Consider the following 16,330-nt stretch of genomic DNA (forward strand, 5'->3'; position numbering starts at 1 on the left):
CCAAAAACTGTTGCCTACTTAGTGGGGCAGTCAACAAAGCGTCGACGACGCGCATCGTCACCATTGTTCGTTCCCCTCACTCTGTCCCACCCACTCTCCTTAGCTGGCGCAATGCGCGCTTCGAGTTGAAGTTGATGGCACACATGCGCGCCCTTGCAATGTTTATTTGCCATCCCCTGGGAGCATCGACTGTGCGAACTATGCGGACACTGGACTTTGGCCGCAACATATGCGTGGGCCTGAGCCTTGGCCTCAGCTCATTCAAATTCATGTGGCAGGCTCAGAGGCAACTACCTCTCTCATGATGCTGCTTAACAGCAGTAGCGGCTAAGCAGCTAAGCATCTAAGCGTAGCCAACGCCCATGGTGGGTATTTAAAATTGAACGTGTTGTTGCCCCAAAAGTGAAAGCACTCTCATCCAGCAATACCATGCAATTGCATTTCTCTCCAAGGGGGGGCTCACAATTGGGGGTCCTCAATACAATTTTTCCATTTAGTGTCAATTTGCGTTTTGCTCGTATCCATCGTCGGGACGTAGAGTGGGAGAGTTGGGCAATGACACCGCAGCATGTGGACAACCTAAACACATCGATACAAGTAAAAACCCTTTTAGAGCTTCATGAATATTTATGGGAGAGATGCTGCCGCTGCTACTGTTGCTGTTGCACAGCCGTTTCTTTCATTCTTTCTTTTTGTAACACTTCAATTCCCTTGAAAAACGTTTCTTCAATTACGACAGAAGCGCAACCTTTGATACATGACTGTGTGTGTCCGTCGGTCTCTCTTTCTCTTTTGGATATCAACAGGTTTTCATTTGTGCCATTTGATAGCCACTCCGGTTGGGGTGACGCCAAATAAACGATGATGGGAATATTTATGACACTGACAGTGCTACCTGTGCGTATAATGAATGGGTTCTGCAGAATACCACAAAACACAAAGCACCAAACACTCTATGCTGTACATCGAACATCGCTCAATAGATAAGGCTAAACTGAGAGGCTCTTACGTAGTTACTAATTGATTTTGCTACTGATAAATTGGTTCGAAATAATGTTATCTCCAGCCACAGACAGCTGGACAGCTAGTACATGTGTTTTTGCTCGTCCCAAACGATTGTAAATCACTCGCCATTTAACATGGAAAATATGTATTATTTTTAGGGTGTGTTGTAGTGGGTCGGGTGTGTGTGCCTAATTGCTTGTCTTCTCCCCCTATCGTGATTCTCATCAAATTAAGCTGTTCACTAAAAATCTGAACAATGCCTGCGATTGGAATTTAATGCAGTTGGACTGCAACCTTGCCATGCTCTGCTGCACGCGTTGAAACCCCGCTTGTTGACCAACTGGCCCCACGCACACACACATTTGCTCTTTATAATGGCTAGATTTCTATAGGAATACCCTTGGTGCTTTCATTGTAAGATGAAGTACCAGACGCAGTTGGCAGCTAATAATAATTTGTTTGCACTTTGCATATGCCAGCTGGCAACAAAAGCAATCTCATTGTGCGGACATCAATTGAGTTTTCCTTATTAAAGTTTGATGTATGTTAATATGGAATATGAATTTATTTTTGCCAAATTAAATATACTTTTTTATTAATTCATTGTGACTACATAATATTTTCTTGTTAATCTTCAAATACTTATAAATTTAACTTGAGTTCAAAGAATTTATTGTTGTTCAAAACTCATTTTAAAAATTTCGCCCGCTGCCTTCTGACAAAAGCTCGCCGCTACAGCACGCACACGGCTATTATCGCTGCGCTCACGACGCGATATGACCAGATGCGGTATTTTTCGGTATATTTTGAAATACACACCGCTAACAAACAATTTTTTGGCCGGCTACAACGAATATACATTGCTTGAATCACTATCATAATCATAATGTTAAATAATTGGTTTATTTCGGCCACTAGACGATTCCTATAAAGTGCTACCGATGGACATAATACTACCCGACCTGCAAGATGAGCAAAGGTTCCTTGACTGCGCCTCACGCATACAATATGACGAGTTCAACGCAGTAAGTCAATTCCCTGCCAATCAACATGGTGACCCATTGAGAAATTCTTTGGCTTCTTGCAGAAATTGTTTGCCTTCTACGCGTTTCGCAGTGATGTGGATGTCTATCAGCTGATAGCAGATGATAGGCTAGTGCAATTGATTCTTGCTTGGGATGCCTGTCAGTTGCATAGTCGCGAGTCCATTACCGAGGAACTCATCTACATTGTCAAGGTGCTGGTTCATCATTCACTGCAGTTGTGGTTTGGTCAAGAGTGGATGAGCTGTGCCGAAAGCCTGCGGCGCATGCTATTGTATTATCTCGGCAAGGCCGCGAATGTCTTTGCGCAGCTTGACGGCCTCTGTGATATCGACTGGCAGTATTTGCTTAATTTCCAAACCAATCCTTGGCATGTTTCCTACTTGCAGCACATCTTTGCCAATTTGGCAAAGAATAAACATCATGTCATTGAACATTCAGTGCCACCAGCCACAGTCGAGGGTAAAATAAATTCTTTGCAAATCTGCATTGTCAATTAATTCACACCTCGTTGCAGACGTTACGTATTTTAGACAAGAGCATAAGCATCTCATTATACTACGCCTGCTCAAGCTCTTTGATGCCGGCAGCATGGAGGCAGTGAAACAGCTCTCACTGCGCATCCTGGCCTCTTGGTTAAAGTGCAATGCCACTGACCAGTTTGGGGACGAGCACGAGGACCAGGAACAAGAATCTATCACTCTAGTGGCACATCTTTATCTACTCACGGTATTTACGTTGGATGATAATCGAGGCTATGTTATTGACAATATGGTAAGTGTGAATGGAAGAATAAGTAAAATGTTAAGTTAAACCATCGATTTTATATAGATACAAAAAGTGTAAAGACAATTTATAATTCAATAAGTTTTTGGTAATAGGTTTTATTTTGTTTTTAGTTAGATAACTAATCGACTCTACTCTTTATACAGATGTACAACATTCGCTTCTATGCCCAGAGCATGCAGGAAGCGCCCCATGAGGAAGACTACACACCAGCTAGATTAATTGCCCAAGTGTGTGTGCGTCTGGGCCTTGGCAAAGATGGCTTCTTCGAACGCATTGTACTTAAGAAGTTCAACCTGAGCATGACCACACCGTTTGCTGTCATGCTTAAAGCCTACACTAGCTATGTATTGGGCAATCAGCTACTGGAGTTGATGGCGCTTAATGAGCATGATTTTATGGCTCAGCTGGATCAATTTAAGTCGCTAATGAATCAGTATATAAAAGAACGAGAGGGCAGCGAAGAGTTCTTATTAAATGAGCTGCAAAAACTGGAGTTGCAGCGTCATAGTCACGCATTGCCGCATACTATGAACATGAAACTGAATTATCAACAGCAGATTTGTAAAGGGAATCGATCTGGCAACATTGGCAACTACAAAAACTGCGACGATGATGAGAAACCATTGCCGGATGTGGACGAGGAGATGGACAGACAAATAGATCCTGTCTTTCAGAAGGTGCCCAACAATGAGAACGTTTTGGACTTTGTCTATCAATTGTTAGCAGCACGCGTAAGTTGCAAAAAGTTAATTAAAAGTAGCTAAGTATTCTAATTCTCTTCATTACGCAGAGTTTTCGTGGCTGGCAGTTTGCCAAGATAGCGCTGCTGCTAAAAATCATTGGACAGAAGCTGAACACCATCGAAGTGTGGCGTTATCATCCTGGCTTAACAACGCAGTTTATGCTTAATCTGGAGAACAATCTGTCCGTTAACTATGCAGACTTGGCTAAGGTGTTTTCTGAGCAAGGCTTTATGGAATCGGAGTTTTGGCTTACCGCTTTCTACCTCAATCCCACAAGCGCTAATTACAATGAGGTTAAACGTTGTTCCCGCTATAAAAAGAAACGCAAGGAGGACGATGAACAAACACCACGAAAAGAATCGTCTCGAGCCGAGAAAGTGGATCACACCAAATATGAGCTATTGAGCTCAACCATTGACGTGGATGAAATTGTTGCCATCACGAATCACAATGCACCCGTAACTGACTATGATCCCATCTGCAAAGCATTGCAAGCATTGCGACTTCCGAGTAGCATAATCAAAGATCTGTTGACGGTGGCATTTCAACCGCGAAACAAACGTTATTCTTGGGCATTGGAATGGAGTACGTTACATGAGCGTTGTGGCGCTTTACTGAAGAGCAGAGATCTTAAAAATAAATTCGTGGCCCTCAATATGGCCGAGGCGAATGATAGACTAAAGTTTTTAAAAATCGATTATGCGAAATACAAAAATCGACCGCAGCTAGACTATGGCACTATTGAAGAAGGCTATGAGAATGCGGTTGGTGGTGGCGAAACGGAAGGGGAAGCGAGCGCCGATGAAGACGAGGATGAGGCGCAGAAAGCAGCGCGTGAAAAAGCCGAGAAAGAAAGAAAACGCAAGAGAAATACGCGCAAGTTCTGGGATGAAGGTGAGTTCAATAATATAATTATTAATATACACTATGCTACATTAATTATGGTTTAAACAAAATAGTTACGGATGATGAAGAGGAGGAGGAAGATCACGAATCAGACGACTCCGAGGCATATTACACGGGGTCTGGACGAAGAACTCGTGTGCGAGCAGCTGCTGTCGTGGCAAATGCGATGATCACTGACATGGATAGAGCCATGCGAAGTGGCCGACGATCGCCAGCAGCTGAGACTGAAACGAAGCAACAAGAAGTAGAAGAGCCAAAGTCGCAAGTAGAGCTGCAAGCGAAGCCGCCAATCGAAGAGCCAAGTCCACAGAAGCGTTCGTTTGATGAGGTTCTACAGGCGCAGGCCAAGTACAATAATGAAACAAATGGATTTAAGGCTTTTGTGGACATTTGGAGCTTCGAGAAGGAAGAGGCGATAAGTGCAGACAATGATAATAAGCTCATGGAAAGTAACACACTTCTCGGCAAGTTTAGAAACTTACAGGGTCTGAGGCAGCGCACGACACCCGTGAATATCGAAAGTAGAACAGCAGCAGTAGAAGTTACAGCAACAACAAGTGACGATGGTGTGAGACGTTTGAGCAGCAACAGTGAGGCGGACAGCTTGCACTCTGGTACCTCGACGATGGCCATGCGAGATGCCAGTGAGTGCGACGATGGACAATCTGGCGTAAGTAAAGAGTTAACGCCCCCACCGCGTACATCTGATTTTACAAGGGAGACACAAGTGTTCCAGCTCAACATCGGTAAAGTCCGTGCAGCGGAAGAGGCTGCGCTCGGGACCAACGCAGTTGCCGAGACGGTCGCAGCGCCGAAGACGGACACGGTGACGACCATGGAAACCAAGACGTTTACTGAACAAGTAAGAGAAACACCAACGAGGGATTTGCAGGGGAATTATACAAAGGATCAACTTGTGGAACCACAAAGGGAAATGAAGTTCAAATTGGAGAGGGCATCCAGTACTGAAAGTGAAATGGAGACATTAAAGGAATTGCCATGCATCAAGTCGGAGCCTGCATCAAATTCTGAATCTCACATTAGGTCCATAAAATTGGAACAAGATTCGAACGCTGAAAATTCAACTGATCAGCAGGAAACTGTTCGTCACAGTGGGGGCTTCTCAAGAGAATTGACGGCACGACTCATCGAAGAATGTCTCATGCGGAAGGCTGAAGTGCGTCTGCACAGACTGAGCATACATGATATTGAGAAACTACGCAGGGTTCGTGTGCTTGTTAAGCGCACCAATTTCCGCGAGTATTATCGCGAGCAGGAGAGACCTGCATCCCGCGGCAAGCGAAGTCAGCCGCATACTGAGGATAGTAACGCCTCAACAACTACATCGGAGACTAAGAGAAAAAAATCAAAGCGATTTGTGCACATCACTTCGGATACGCCGACGCCAATAGCTAAAAGTCTAAACTCTGAAAATTCCCGTTTTAAGCACTTCAAGCGTTTCAAGCATATTACCTCGGACTCTTCGACCTCAACCGATCAGGAGGACCGAGTGGTGCGTCCACCGTCGGTAAAGCGACGCCGTGGTCCAAAGTTTTATCAAACCGCTCTGAAGATTAAGCAAAAGAAACCGTTGAGAGAGAAACATGTCACTGCAGATTCAGTTGTCATTGAGCTCTCATCGGAATCGCGGTCGTCCTCGTCATCTCCTGTGCCAATGGCTGTGTCGGGAAATTCAAATCGTTTTCCTGACGTTGCCATGCCGCGAGAATTGGATCCACTCTATGAGGAGGCAATTGTGCCCTTCTGAGCAGGCAAGCGATTTGCTTCAGCATTGCTCATAACCTCGGGCTACGTGCTTGGAACGAATGCAGTCGGGGTTGCACACCACGCACACGCACACACATACACTTACACAACAGCTAGCTCAGAAAACTGTAAAAGGGAAGAAGAATTGTACACACAAGCAGCTTGGAAAATTGAATTTGCGTCGCTTGTTAGAATGCAATTAGCCTGAGGCATACTAGCTGCGTATGTATTTACTTTGTCTCGGACTGTGCCGGGACTTTGATCAAATTATATGTATGCGCAGGACGACGAATGTCGTCCATACTCGGGGTTTCATGGGCGCGTCAAATAATAGCCTGTATTTGGTTTACGCAACTGTGATGTTGTTGCTCTTACCCCCAGGGTATTAATTTTTTGGACGACAAATATTTATTAAAACGCAGCTTCCTTTTCTTTTTTTTACACACTTTACATTCATTTCAGCAGAACGCGTGTTGCAACCTCACACTTCAATTAACTCAATAATTGATACGCATTATGAATCCAAAAAAATCTCAATTAGCCACACGCGACCAGCGGCCACTTGAACAACAAATTCACACTCAACACCAGACACGTGTGTGACTGGTGTGAATTTCGGTGGCAGTGTTAAAAGAGTGTAGGCCATAAATCAGGAGATCATAAGAGTAAAAAATTGCCATTAAAATCGTAAGTTTGTTTTGAGAAAATAAAAACAATACCTTCATCGGGCTTATGATCATTTCTTGTATAAACTAAACAATCATGTAAATAATTTAAGAAATAAATATTAAATTGTAAAAATCATGTATATTTAAGTATATTCATATATATTAAGCAAATGTCCTAATAAGTAGTGATGAAATAAGTAATTTGCAAGTCACAAATAAATTTAGTTATATTACAAAAGTATTGTTAGCTGTGCATATTGTACATAAATAAATTTCAATATAAAAACGACCGTGATTTTACCTTTTCATACTACTTTTAATTTATTTTTCCACTGTTCTTTTTATTTATCTATCTTGAGATATAAAGGTGAAAAACGATTTAAAAAATGGAAATAAAAGATAGTACACAGTTTTATTATTTAATATTTAAATTAATACAAATTATTTTTAAAAGACTTCCCATTTTCTACCACACAGTGTCAGATTATATTTCAGTTTCAATTTTAGGATTTCATATTGCAAATGGGCTCCAGGCTTTCAATATTAAACGAAATATTAGAGAAATTAACAGTTTGTTTAAATTTTCCAAACCCGTAATATTAAAATGTCTTCTAATATTACACTAGACTATCAAATCTTTTCAATTTACTATCAATACAATTTAGTGATGTGCTACACAATAATATATTAAAGATTTTTATTAAACCTTGACAAGATGAAGGATTAAAAAGGATGCACGAATTTCACACAGTAATCATTTACCAGAAAACCAACATATTAATTTGGATTCAAGGATTAAGAAGTGTGATCATATAGCATATACAATTAGCATACTTATCCACTCAAATTTGTTTTGTACTTGATAGCGTAATTTGTGAAGTGCGAACTCGTGTTGGCAATTTGGCGTGGATATCATAACAAATCCGCACGTGGCACAAGTGGCAAGTGGCACACGCCTCAGTCACTTAAACCAGCCACACGATGTTGGGCGGAAGTTGGCGTGTGTCTTTGCAAAAAGCCACTTGAGCAGCTGGCATAGAGAAAAGTGAAAGTGAAACCAGCTCAAGCCCAATTCGCAGACACGTGCCACAGCGGTGGGGAGTGCGGCATCTTCACCAGTTGCGTCAAATAAAAGTGTTGCACGTGGCGGTAATTCGTTTAAGCGACAGGCGTAAGTCCATTATGATTATTGCGGTTTAAATGCAAATAGCGAGAGAGTGAAAGAGTTGCAAATGAAGTGGCACAAGTTCAATGTTGTGACAAAAGCAATTGATAACATGCCACCGCTTTGAACTTTTATGTGTGGTAATGATCGCGAGAGATAAGCAAACGAACAGACGGACAGAGAGACACATCCTTCCGATTGGCTTAGGTTGGCGACGCGTTCGCAAAGCGTAAAAAATGCTCGTGTTTTAACTGGCAGCAACGGAGAGTGTCTGAGAGTGAGAGTGTATGTATGTGTATGTCTGTGTATGTCTGTGTATGTCTGCGTGTGTGAGTGTGGGCAAAAGCAACCCCCGGGGCTGTGTAGCTCGGCAATCACGGCGCGCATATCTTTTGGGATTTGTGCCATGGCGCCGCCATCGTCGCGACCGACGACAATGCGCCGAGGGTTGTTGCCTCTGACTAAATCAGCGGGCTTACGGAACAACTCTGCCTCAGCTCTGCAGCTTGCGCACTAATGGCTGAGGCAATGGACATAAAACCGGCGCGCAACTCGCTTCAGCTTTTAGTTGGTGCGGGCACGCGAAACGGTTAAGGCAGCAATCATCAATCTCTGAGCGGAAACGGAAAATGCGAACATAGACAACGATAACTAAAACTACAACTAAGAGTGTTACAGTTACTGCCAAAAGTCATGTCTGCTTGTTACAACAGCGTTTACAATCCATCGCAGTCCTTTGAGTTCGACGATGATGACGACGACGACGCGTCCTTCGACAGCGGCTACGAGAAGAGCTTCGAAACCGATCTCAATGCCAGCTCACGGCGTCGTCTGGACTTTGAGGAGCATTACAACACCACGGCAAATGCCAGCGGTACTCCGCCCGTTCCAGCTCATGCGTCTGCTTTGGGCTACAACGGCGGCTGGGATGTGACCTCGGCCAACTCACCGCCCGCTGGCTTTGTGGGGCTACTGGACACCAGCAGCAATCACAGCTCACGCAGTGGACGCACTTTGGTGGAGCATCTAAACAGCCGTGCAGCGAGCAGCAACAACTTTGAGCCACAGCTAACGAGCACGCCGATGAAATCTCCCGAAGATCCGAATGCGCCGCGTCCCAAGCGTAAATATGCCGTCGGCAAGAATCGTGTGACGCGTTCGCGGAGTCCGTTGCAAGTGGTGCGCATCAAGAAGTTCCGGCGCATGAAGGCCAACGATCGGGAACGCAATCGCATGCATACACTTAACGATGCTCTGGAGCGTTTGCGGGCCACGTTGCCCTCGCTGCCCGAGGAGACGAAGCTAACGAAGATCGAGATACTGCGCTTCGCTCACAATTACATCTTTGCGTTGGAGCAGGTGCTCGAGAGCGGTGGCACCATCAATCTGGATCTGGAGAAGCTGCAGAACTTTACGCTGAGTGGCGAACGCATCACCAAAGAACTGTTCGATGCGCTCTTTGTGAACCCACAGCCACTTCCCATGTTTGCCGGCGGTCGCATCTTTCCCTATGGATCACATCAACAGACGACGCCGATGCATTATCATCAACCCAATCCGACTGTAGATTATGCGTCAACTGCGCAGCCAGCTGGCTTCGATTTCGGCAGCAGCATGCGTTTCTATCAGCAGCAACAGCAACAGGAACAAGCTTCAACGGCAGCTTCAGGACACTTTTCCCAGGAGAAATACGATCTGTTTCGCAGCAACTTTGAGGCAGCTGCCAATGGCACAACGTTGCCGGTAGTCGAGACACCTGGACTGCATCAGCAGAGCAGTTTCTACACCCAAACGCCGCCCTGGAAGGAGTTCCACGAGGAGCCCCAGCAACCGTTGCAACATCAGCAACATCCTCAACATCATCAGCAGTTTAGCTATAAACAGTTTGCGCATCAGGTATAGCATAGTTTTGGGGGCATCTTTGGTGTCAGTCTTCTCTGGGTGATATGTTCGACACTGTGTAGCTAGCCACGGCATTTTAACCTGGCCAACAATCCGAACTGCGCTAGCAACTGTTTTTTGATTTAATAAAAAAACTTTTGCTCAGCGCAGCTGCGAGGTTCGAGGGTCAGGTTTCAGTGCCGTCGCAGCGCGCAATCAGTTGATATTTTGCAATAAGTGAACTTTAGGCGTAAATGGATTTCCTAAGCCCTGCTAAGCAGCTGGACTTAGTAATCAATTTGCTACAAATTCATTTTGATAGGTATACAAACGATAAACCAATCGAAGCAATTGCTGCTGTATTGATTTCTCTTTTGTGTAACTCGTTGAGTTGACAATGGCAACTTAAAGAGCATTTAATTTCACAATTATTTGCCCTCTAAGTTCCCAAAGTCGATTCTATTTGCTTTATAATAACATCGGTTGTCCATGTAAATTTAGTAAGAGCATCCCATGTACCTAACTAGTAAGCCATATACACAACATTACAAACTAAGCTAAGAAAAAGTCAACAACTATTACTTTATATCCTTAAGAAGTTTTAAGCATTAGCTGCAATTTAAGTTCTGAATTGGGTTTATAGAATAGTTTTGTATTTTATCATTGCAATGCGATACATGAAAAGAGGGCTAGTCATTTTATAGTCAGGCTTACGTGATAAGTTAAATTATTGTAAAAACAATTTACCATTTATTTTTGCCAATAAAGTTGAACGAGAAAAACCGAAAAGTCAATTCAAATATTCGTCCGACTGTCGGTAGTAGTTAAGACTGTCAGTCTTGTTGGTAGCCAAAAGCAAACAACCCTGTGCGGATTTCAGATTTCAAACAAAAGACTTAAATTCAAATAAATATTGTATATTGCAGTGCACATAAAATGAATGGCTCTCCGTGTGTCAGAGTGTGCATGTGTGTGTGTGAGTGAGTATGTATGTGTGCTTGTTTATTGTAGGGGGCATTTTTGCGCCCTTAGAATTCGACATGGGGTGAGTTGAACAATGGAAGATTGCCCGTCACCTGCCACAGAATTACGACTACAAAACGAATGTACCAATGCGCCTGCAAACCAACAACAATAACAACGAGAGTTACAACAACAACAACAAGAACAACAACAACTCGATAAGGCAGCAGCCGACAATCCGAGTGAAACATGAGCCAAGTGGAAGTGGACCTGCATGAATGCCACTCAAATTATTTAGTTGAATGAACCGGCAAGAGTCGAAATAAAAATACTGAGAGAATGACTGACTGACTGACATTTTCCGTTACAAATGTCATAAGGATCGACTTCGAAGAAGGGTGAACTTGCAGCTGAGAGCTAAGAAGTTGCAAGAACTATGGAATGCAGCATCTAACATTGATGCGAAAAGACATTTGTCGACTAGTTAAGCCGCTTGCCCAGCGACGCGTTTGTCATTTGTGCAGCTTTTGTTGAAGGTGTCGGGATTTATCTTAACAATAATCATTATTATAGCCAGAACAATGTCACAGAGTGTGTCTCGTTGTGCTGGTGCGTTACAAAGGCGCAAATACGCAGCGGGCGAGCTGCTAAGCTGCATTCAATTCTACCGAAATGGCGCTGAGGGATGCATAAGGGCGGCATTAAAGAGAGAACGGAAGAGAGAACATGAGGAGGGGAAAGGAACACAGCCGGGCATCATTATCCTGCTGCCTTCTTGGTCACGGGGTAGCTCTAGATGTCTATCTACAGATCAATGACGGCATTACGACTGCCCGACTATCATCCTCCTGTTCCTCCCCCTTGTTGTAGAGGACTATGCTAATGTTAAACAATTTGCCGATTGCCGTAAGACGATAAGAAAACCAAAAATGGAAACAAATTGCCTTCTCGGTGCAAGAAGCAAACACAATACACCGAATGCGTCAAGTGCAAGTCCTTTGGGTACGATTTGTATGCGATTCACTGAGCTCAGATTCAACTTCGAATTGGGGAATATAAAGGACACATAAAAAGCAATACCTTTTTATTATATTGCGAGTTATGTTTTCTTTCATTTGTTGTAAGTGAACTTGGCCCAATTGAATTTTAATCTAGATTTATTTCAATTGCAAGCATTTTTTTATGCACTTTGATTTCGTTTCATTTCCGCAGAGTTCAAGGAACAGAAACGACTGTTGCAAGCATAACTTATTGCCATCATATATTTTATTGTATTGATTATAATCCATAGTCAGGCATAACTGTGCCAATTTGTCGCAATCGAATTTTATTTGCTGATTTGATTGTTTTACGCCTTTTTAGCATTCGATGCCGTTTCAGTTGACACACATTTGCCAAAAAAAATAGAAAAGTCTATAAAAAAGTGAAGTAACCCTTTTTGCGGTGCACGTGCAACGTGCTCTTTACCCCTTCTAACTGCTTACCCCTTTTTTTTCTGTCAGCATTCGCTTTGGTGTGTTGCAACTACACGGCAATGTTGCTGTTGCTATTCTCTCTCTCTTTTAACGGGTGCTGTGATGAGTGTAAAGCCGAGCAAGTTGCTCGACCTTTTTAGCGATTCATTACCCTGCTCGAATTGGTTTATCTGTGAAATCTGTGACGTTGTGTTGTTTGTGTTTGCCTTGCCTTCTCCTGACAGTGCATACTGTACTACCGACAGATCCTTTTGCCCTACCTTGTCCTGCTTTTGAGTTGTGTGCTCATCTAACCGAAAAACATTGGATAAACAAACAGCCGTTCGAGTATTTTGTTACATTTGTTGCCGTTGCCTTTGCCTTTGCTTTCACCGAGCAGGCCAATCTGTCGTATTTGTGTGCATGTTCATCCCAAGGATATCAGAGAGTGTGTGTGTGTGCGAATTGAAACTGTAAAATGTGATGCAAGTTTTTGTTGTATTCGATTTTAATCCGATCTGATCGGTTTTAGTCAAATTTAAGCAGATTTATGTCACATTGTTGCAGCCAAAAGTGGTACGCACAAAATGTAAACACATGTAAATCAGAAATCATTTTAGATACGCATGCACCGAATTGAGATATGTATCTCAAAAGAACTTGGGCTATTCCCAAATCGAATTGAGGCTTAAGTTTTTTGTAAGCATTGCTGAACGTCTGGTTAAATATTAATGGCAACGGTTGCATTTCAATAATTAAAAAATAATTTATATTTATTGCCAAGGAATATAACATATATTTAATTTATATTGATATATTTTTCATATTTGCTTATAATTATTTTTTCAGTATCGGATTTGTTCTATAATATTACTATTGTATATTTTATAAAGCATATACATACGTATATCATATCACAGACTCTTGATTTCATTGCATTAAACTCGGAAAAAGATTTAAAGAAAATACAACTAAAAAGAATTCACTTCATTTTAGGTTTGTCAGTTTCAAATCTACAATTCAAACACTATCTGATAATTGAAATTGTAATCATATTTATATTTTGATGTTTTAAAATATTTTTTGTTGAATAACTTAGAATGCTGAATATATTCTTTGTTGGTAAAATTTAAATTTTTTGTTCAGTCATTGATATTTTTAGCTTACAAAATAAAAAACAATTTTCGCAGTATATAAGAATATTACTCTTTTTACTAATATGACTAATGAAAATAAGTAATATGTTATTAATCTATTAAAGTAATATTTCCTCAATTTTTTACAACAGAATCATTTATAAAATTATCAATTTGATTCATTATAAATGCAGTTACAATTTGTATAATGAATACGATACCGACTTTGCAACTGAATGCAATGATGAATATTGCAACCTTTGAAATAGAAAGCGTTGTCCCTTTTCTACCCCAAGGATAACAGTCATATTTCATATTCCAATCACACAACGTGAAATTCTTTTTCCAAATGAATAAACTGTTAGACAAACAATACATTAAACTTTACAACTTCACACCCGCTGCTGCTGCTGCTTGTTTTCGGAAACCATTAGACTTGGCTTGGCTTGGTGCTACCCCAATACTACAAACAGTACCCATCGCCCATATAGCATAGAAGTTAGTGTTACGGCAGCAACAGCAGCAACAACTGCAGCTTGAGGCTGTGCCACAAACGACGAGTTGATTGTTATGCAAATGAGCACCAAAAACCAGGACGAAAGGAGAGTCACAACCCCAGCAGAATAAGAGAAAAGCGAGAATGCCCATTCAACTGGGTGCAGTTCATCAAGTGGTCATAAATATATATTTGGGCAAAAAAAGGATGCGAAGAGGATGCCAGGACGAAGGACGAAGAACGAAGCCTAATTACTATGCAGCGTCATGTGCATAATGAATGTGACATTTGTAATTTATGGTTGATATTTGTTAATTCTATTTTTCTCATTTTAATTTTTGTTCTTCCTTTTCTTGTTTGCATAAATGGAAATGAAGGTAGTTGCTAAAATGTCGACACAACAACGGTTTCATGCCCAGTTATTGTTAATGTAAACAACGTTTTGATTGAATGCGAATGCGAATACGACAGCGGGTAGCTAGATTTTCGACACTTCCAATAGTTCGATTGATTGGCATTTTTCACTACTAAGCCGTGTTTACTCTCGCTTCCGTTCGCTCTAATGCCACTTCCGGTTTAGCGAAAAATCCCGCGAAAATCCTGTGATTAGTCTAGTCCATTGTGCGGCTGAGTATAAAAAAATGTATTGCAAAAATTACTATTTTTACCCCAAAATGCAAGAGAAAAGAAAAACCTTAACAAGTAGTTAACTGCAATTACAATCGCGTGAATAACCGCTCGGTGTGCATTGCGGGGTTGGGCCCTAAGTCTTTTTTTTATGGCACCTCTGACGGGGACAGTGACAGTTAACAGCGACAGCGTCAGCAACGCGACAGAAAGCAACCGTTATGATTTAGGTAGATATTTTTGTGAATATATGGCAAAGGCACGCGAGGCTTTGCTGCCCTGTATATAGAACACTATGAAGGGTATATAAGAGTGAGGTAATATATTTATTTCAAAAATGATAATATACAATAAGAGTACACTCGATTAATATTCTATAAATAAGAATTAAAGGGAAACAATGATTGAAATATAATATAGAAGATTTTACAAGAAACCGGAAATAATATTTGATTTTATATAATGATGTATATCATTGTTAATAGAATTTTCTTTTGAATTTAATTTATAACATCGTAAAATACATAGTTGGACTTAAGAATCATATGATTTTTTAGTAAGTCACAAGTTTACAATTCTTAGATTTGCATAGATAGCGTAATTTCTATTTTAGATGCAGAACTGTGATGTTGAGGAACTTATTTCGAATATAATCTGTTGAAAAGACTTAAGTAAAGTTTTATACTTCCCGAACAATGTACACAAATTATAAACTTCCATTCCATTCCTAAATTAGAATGTATATAGTTTAATTAAATTGTTTTATAAATCAAATAACCTAAAAAAATGACTATAATATTTATTCCTGAAAATGTATTCGTTGAAAACCAATTCAACTATAAAATGCACATATGCCTAAGACTATTTAATTTAAAAATAACAGCGTATATGTTAGTCTATCATTTTTTTAAGTTGTCTCTACTTGTAACTGTTACAATTTGGTACCGTCAAAGTAAAGGAAATATACGACTTCCCTTAACATACGAGATCGACGCTTCGCCCATTGCTCACTCATTAATTGTTAGCATTGTTGTTTGTCCGTTGAAGTTGGACATGTGGCCAGCTGCCTGCTCAGCCTTCTCAGCTCAGTCTGACTGACTGCCTGAGTGACTAACTGTTGGAATGAATCTAGGGTAAAAAAAGTTGATATGCACACAAACTTTTTGTGTGCAGACTGTTGACACAGGACACCTGCAGTTAGCAGAACACAATGGAAACAAAGTAATTTAACAATTGTTACCACTTGTGGCTGAACTTGGAAGTTGCAATTGGAGTTGGAGCTGCGCATTCGGCGCCTCTGGCATTAGCATGTGCATTAATTGGCGATTACTGCAGCTTAGACAAATGTGTCAGTGTGGCAATGTGGCACTATGTGGCGCCCTGTTTCAGCGGCAGAGACTGAAAGAGTGCTATGCCAATCTGTTTTGCCAGCAAACAAAGGGAGGAAGCGACGTCACTCGAGTTTCGAGTGTGATTTACGATCGTCATCATCAATCAATGTTCAAGTGGAAAGTGATTTGGCAGTATTCGAATATGCGATAGATACGAGTACTTCGTTGTCCACTCATTCCACTGAAAAACACACTCGCAGTTAGTTTGGTTTTATGCTAATTACAAAGTACGCAATTTCAAAAGGACGAGCCAAGAAACCGGGCTGTAATTACACATCGTAGTACAAGCTGAGACA

At 41.4% G+C, this 16,330-nt stretch overlaps 2 protein-coding genes across 4 annotated transcripts; both read left to right on the forward strand.

Annotated features, from left to right (window-relative positions):
* The first annotated feature begins 1,774 nt into the window (after nt 1–1,774).
* Nucleotides 1,775–7,146, forward strand: LOC133841488 (uncharacterized). Of its 3 annotated transcripts, none has more exons than XR_009894317.1 (7): nt 1,775–2,030; nt 2,093–2,510; nt 2,566–2,822; nt 2,981–3,568; nt 3,628–4,474; nt 4,540–6,475; nt 6,719–7,146. XR_009894317.1 is itself a non-coding variant. In XM_062274012.1 (7 exons), the coding sequence occupies exons 1-7, from the start codon at nt 1,947–1,949 to the stop codon at nt 5,314–5,316; spliced, it is 2,913 nt and encodes a 970-aa protein (XP_062129996.1). In that variant the 5' UTR covers nt 1,776–1,946; the 3' UTR covers nt 5,317–5,371. The 3 variants fall into 3 exon arrangements, 2 of the variants coding, with proteins under 2 accessions (XP_062129995.1, XP_062129996.1); XM_062274012.1 differs by lacking the exon at nt 6,719–7,146 and having other exon boundaries at nt 1,776–2,030; nt 4,540–5,156; nt 5,215–5,371; XM_062274011.1 differs by having other exon boundaries at nt 4,540–7,146.
* A 1,499-nt stretch (nt 7,147–8,645) lies between these two features.
* LOC133842439 (basic helix-loop-helix neural transcription factor TAP) lies at nt 8,646–10,748 on the forward strand. Its single transcript, XM_062275522.1, has one exon. The coding sequence runs from the start codon at nt 8,780–8,782 to the stop codon at nt 9,986–9,988; it is 1,209 nt and encodes a 402-aa protein (XP_062131506.1). The 5' UTR covers nt 8,646–8,779; the 3' UTR covers nt 9,989–10,748.
* The last annotated feature ends 5,582 nt before the right edge of the window (nt 10,749–16,330 follow it).

This window comes from Drosophila sulfurigaster, chromosome 3, assembly GCF_023558435.1.
Source record: "Drosophila sulfurigaster albostrigata strain 15112-1811.04 chromosome 3, ASM2355843v2, whole genome shotgun sequence".
Lineage (NCBI taxonomy): Eukaryota > Metazoa > Arthropoda > Insecta > Diptera > Drosophilidae > Drosophila > Drosophila sulfurigaster.